At 39.1% G+C, this 5,690-nt stretch overlaps 1 protein-coding gene across 1 annotated transcript; it reads left to right on the top strand.

Annotated features, from left to right (window-relative positions):
- Positions 1-1,007: 1,007 nt before the first annotated feature.
- Positions 1,008-1,544, top strand: LOC142163315 (uncharacterized). Its single transcript, XM_075220587.1, has 2 exons — positions 1,008-1,154; positions 1,347-1,544. The coding sequence occupies exons 1-2, from the start codon at positions 1,008-1,010 to the stop codon at positions 1,542-1,544; spliced, it is 345 nt and encodes a 114-aa protein (XP_075076688.1).
- The last annotated feature ends 4,146 nt before the right edge of the window (positions 1,545-5,690 follow it).

The following is a 5,690-nucleotide window of genomic DNA, read 5'->3' as shown; positions in this document are numbered from 1 at the left end:
GACTCTGTATAGCTTATGACTTAGTTCTACCGGTCTTGGGGAGTGTACCGTTATTGATCCTATTTTCGAAAGTTTATATCAGTTATTCAGCCTTGTTTTAGCATCTTGTTAATTATTTCTGTCAATTTATTATTAATTTTTAGGCTTACCTAGTCGAGGAGACTAGGTGCCATCACGACATCACCATCAGCTTCTCCTTGCCTTTCCCCTATTCCCCATGTTTCTCTCTCCCCAAGGCACTACTGCCGATATCATATCCGGTAACCCCTCTTGGCCTTCCCATTACAATCACTGCTAGGGCATATAATCGGTGACATACCCAGCGAACAGCCGGACATAAGGGTTACAGTTCGCTTCAGTAGTGGGCCCCACTGAAATAAAGTTCAATGTGGGCGGAGGCAGCGGCTAGACATCTTTGAATACATTTTAGGTTATATCTTTCTTTGTCTTTATATATTTTGATTTATTCTTTATCTTTTTTATTATAGATTTTGATTTTATTATGTATCTTTCTTCCTCTTTATATATTTTGATTTATTCTATTTCGTTCTTTGTCTTTGCCATTTACAATGTATTCACTTGCATCGATTACTTGCTTTTCTGTAGTTGCTTTCAACTAGTGCCTTATGTTGAGACTATATTCTTTTAGTTACCTTGTTGCGTGTTGAAGTAGTACTAGCTTTGTATCCCTTAGATTATTGTGGCTGAAGCGAGTGATGGTAGAGTAAGGTCATGTCCTTGGGAGGGGGAGAAGGAGGGGGGGCAAGGTTGGTAAGGGAATCGCTAGGCTGAGGATTGGGTCCTGTAATATAGGGAGATTGACAGGGAAGTCTTTAGAGTTAGGGAAGATTCTCCAGAAAAGGAAGATTAATACATCGTGTGTCTAGAAGACTACATGGTTGGGTACTAGAGCACGAGAAGTTAACACGTTTAAATTATAGTATTCATCATGTGCTAGGGGCAAGAACGGTGTAGGTATTTTAGTTGATAGGGATATCAGGGAGCTAATGGTAGATGTTTGGAGAGTGAACGATAGGCTGATGACTATTAAGCTAGCGGTTGGTGGGTTCGCTTTAAACATGATTAATGCATACACGCCTCAAGCGGGCTTGGATGAAGAGGTCAAGAGGAACTTCTGGGAGAATTTAGACAAGGTGGTTTGAGGTATCCTACCTACCGAGAAGCTTTTCATAATAGGTTATTTTAATGGCCATATTGGGGAGACTGCTAGGGGCTATGACAATGTGCATTCCGGGTTCAATTTTAGAGGTAGGAACGAGGTAGGAATTTCATTGTTGGAGTTCACTAAAGCTTTTGATTTGGTGATAGCTAACATGTGTTTTCAGAAGAGGGAAGACCACTTGGTCACTTTTTGGAGTACGATGGCCAAGACTCAGATTGATTACCTTTTATGTAGGAAGTATGATAGAGGCATGTGCACTTTCAAGGTTATCCCAAGTGAGTGTCTATCGACACAACATAGGCTCTTCGTAATGGACCTAGAGATTAAAAGAAAGAGGAAGAAGAGAGCGGCGTATGGTTAACCCAAGATCAAGTGGGGAGCCTTGACCAAGGAAAAAGCTCATAAGTTGGAGGAGAAGCTGGTAGTAATGGGGGTATAGAGGAGTAATGGGAACACGAGTAATATGTATACCACAATAGATAACTGTATTAGAGAAGCTGCTAGAGAGGTGTTAGGGTTCACGAATGGATACACGAGAGGCCACAAAGGGGACTGGTGGTGGAATAACAAAGTCCAAGAAAAAGTGGAAGCCAAGAAAGCAACCTATTTGAATCTAGTGGAGAGCGCAATCAAGGAGGAGAGGAGAACGAATATGGAGTTCTGTAAGAAGGCTATGAAAGAGGCAAAATTAGCAATCACGACGGCTAAAGTTGCAACATTTGGGCGCCTGTAAGAGGAGTTGGGGAGTAAAGGTGGTGGTAAGAGATTGTACAGGTAAGCTAACGTTATAGAGAGGAAAGCTCGTGACCTGGATCAAGTGAGGTGCATTAAAGATGAGGAAGATAATGTATTGGTGGATGTGGCATCTATTGGGCTTAGGTGGCAGACATACTTCCATAAACTCTTGAACGAGGATATGGATAGGAACATCGTGATTGGTGAGTTGGAGACCTTAGAGAGCCAACGAGATTTTGGGTTTTGTAGGCACTTTAAGGTTGAGGAGGTTGAAGGGTGATGCGAGGATGAGCAGGGGTAAAACGACTATGGCCAAACGAGATTTCGGTATAATTTTGGAAGGACGCGGGCCGGGCAGGCTTGGAGTGGCTTACTGGATTGTTTAATATCATTTTTAGGATGGAGAAGATGCCCGATGAATGGAGGTTGAGCTTGATGGTCCCGGTGTACAAGAATAAAGATGATGTCCAGAATTGCAACAATTATAGCGGTATCAAGCTATTGAGTCACATCATGAAAGTTTTGGAGCGGGTGGTAGAGAGGAAGGAGAGGGAAATGTGTCTATTTTTGAGAACCTATTTAGATTCATGCAGGGGTGGTCAACTACAAAAGACATTCATCTTATGAAGATACTGGTAGAGTAGTATAGAGAGAGGAAGAAAGACTTGCATATGGTGTTCATTGACCTAGAGAAAGCTATGACAAAGTCCCGAGGGAGGTTCTATCAAGATGTTTGGAGGTTAGTGGCATCCCAATAGCATACACTAGGGTTGTTAGAGATATGTACGATGGTGCTAAAAATTCGGTAAGGACTGTGGAAGGAGACTAGAAACACTTCCTAGTGTTGATGGGGTTACATCAAGGATCAACTCTTAGCCCATATTTATTTGCTCTAGAAATGGATTTTGTTGATGCGACATATCCAAGGGGATATTCCATGGTGTATGTTATTTGCAAATGATATAGTACTGATTGACGAGACGTGCTGTGGGGTTAACACTAGGCTGGAGGTTTGGAGACCGACCCTGGAGTCTAAAGGTTTCAAGTTGAGAAGGACGAAAATAGAATACTTGGAGTGCAAGTTCAGTGAGAGACACAAGAAGTAGACGTAGACGTGAAGCTTGATACACAAGTCATTCCCAAGAGAGATGGTTTTAAGTACCTTGGATCTGTTATCCAAGGCAACAAGAAGATTGACGAGGATGTTACACACCATATTGGAGCTGGGTGGATAAAATGGAGGCTCACATATTGTGTTTTGTGTGATAAGAATATGCCACCAAGACTTAAGAAAAAGTTCTATAGAGTGGTAGTTAGACCGACTATGTTGTATGGTGTTGTCCGTGTTGAGTGTTGGCCAGTCAAGAAATCCTATGTCCAGAAGATTAGTGTATGAGAATTGAGGATATTGAGATGGATGTGTGGGGATACCAGAAAAGAGAAGATTAGGAATGAAGTTATTAAGTACAAGATGGGAGTGACCCCTGTGGAAGACAAATTGCGAAAATCGAGGCTGAGATGGTTCGGGCACGTGATGAGGAGGGACATCGATGCCCCGATTAGGAGGTGTGAGAGGTTGAATATAGAGGGTCTGAGGAAGGGTAGAGGTAGGCAAAAGAAGTATTGGGGAGAGATGATTAGGCAGGACATGACATTGCTTCAGCTTACCGAGAACATGAACCTCGATTGGAAAGTGGAGGTCGAGAATTAGGATTGTAGGTTGATAGGTAGTCGACAGTTTCTCCTAATCTTACATGTAGTATTAGTATTATTCTTACATTTTTATGTTCCTAGATCTTTGCTATTCCATATTGTGTCATTCTTACCAGTATTGTTAGTAGTATTCCTGTATTTCTTATTTTTAGATATTTGTTATTACACACTATCTTTATTTTTTTTCTTGTTGTTGTTATTGTTGGCTGCTTCGTGTTTACTGTTTCTTAAGACGAGGGTCTATCTGAAACAACCTCTCTACCTTCACAAGGTAGGGGTAAGGTCTGCGTACACACTACCCTCCCCAGACCCCACTTATGTGATTACACTGGATTTGTTGTTATTGTTGTTGTTGTTGCATATTGTGCTGCTTAGCTATTGATGTTCTTTGTCGTTAGTCTTGTCGATTCTTATATTTTTCTGCTTAGTTAATTAATGTTTCTCATTGGTAGTTATGTTTGTTTTATCATGTTAGCATGTTTAACTAATTTATGTCTCTGTTGGCAGTTGTATTTGTTTATCATGTTAGCATGGTTATGAACGTGAAGTATGTGATGAGATTTGAATAGCTATCTTAACATGGTCCACTTTGTGGCTTAATAGTAATCCTGTTTTATTTAGCAAAATTAATGTTGACTTGAAATTACACACTTGCTGTTCTTGTTATCTTATCGACTGTTTCTTTGTTGAGAAGGTTATGTTTAGAACTTCTTCATTGGTAGGGGATGACACTGCCTGGCCTATGGGTTGAGCATTGTTGGTTTATGCCGCTTGATAGTTTAACTTAGTGCTATCTTCTTTTGCTATGAAATATTATGTTATAGATATCATGCTTATAGGGTCCAAATTTGAGATTAAATCTGATCACTCCATCATGTTGAATAACTCTTGTTAATAACTTTTGTCATCTTCACTATTAGCATGGCCTCTTGTGAAGGATGATTTTCATGTTTAAAATGCTTAAGTTGTGTTGCCTAATAAGATATGTAATTCTTGATTGACTTTGTGTCCAATTGTTATTGAAAGACTATTTTGAGTTTGGTTGGGTGTCCTATAGCTTTATTCTGATTATTTGAACCTGTTTAAAAAAAATCATGCCTGATCATGTTCTTATGAGGTATTAGGCCTCTGTAGAAAATCATGAGAATAAGTATAAGTCTGCATGAATATTTTCTGCCAACTTTCTTGACACCTTAGATAAGTTTTGGATGATATTGTACAACTTGAAAATGTCTTTGATGTAGTGAGAATGTTTATAAGGATAATTGATTACCAGCATTTATTCTATCATCTGTTTTTGATCTTATTTGACTAAAACAGTGATTCCTAAGGAGATTATGTAAGTGTCATGACATGTAGAATGATTCTGAGTTGACTCTGAGCTTTTGAAGTTTTCTTAAAACCTTTTGAGGTCTTGTATGTGATGATATATACTTGCATCATGTACTATATCCGTGGTCTCTATTTAAAATACATTGAATTAGAGGCATGCGTTATTACACTGATTATCTATATCATTTTACCTAACTGATTGCACAATATTTTTGGTATTCTGTCAATGAGCCTAGTTTGTTTTGAGAAAGTTGTACTTTATTTGATTGAGTTCTTAAATCTGTTATTTTTTATAATTTAAGACATTGCATAGACCTTATGTGTTGTGATTAACTTGCTGCTTGGGCATCCTAAGCTAATTTGTTTGGGTAAAGACTCTAAATCAAGATTTTTGTGCCAAACCTCTAAGGAAGAGTAAGGTTTCAGTTATGAATGGTTTATGTTGTGATTTTGATTTCATCATCAAGGAAGCCCTTCGTGGCACAAGCACTACTCGAGATCTTAGAAACCCTTGTGAACTCTGAAGTGCTAAGGGGTTCATAGGTGACTTTGTAGAAGAATATAGTTCATTCTAGCCAATGGTCATTGGCCTTGACTAGTCCTTAGGGGAATGTCACAAATAAATTTGGCTTAGCCTTGTTCAGTAGATTATGTTCCTAACTTTTTTATTTTTATGATTCTATATTATGCCTTGTATGCAAATGCTAATTGATTTCCTCTTTCGCTT

The sequence above is a fragment of the Nicotiana tabacum genome, chromosome 8 (genome assembly GCF_000715075.1).
Source record: "Nicotiana tabacum cultivar K326 chromosome 8, ASM71507v2, whole genome shotgun sequence".
NCBI lineage: Eukaryota > Viridiplantae > Streptophyta > Magnoliopsida > Solanales > Solanaceae > Nicotiana > Nicotiana tabacum.
This window is presented reverse-complemented; position numbering and strand designations above follow the sequence as displayed.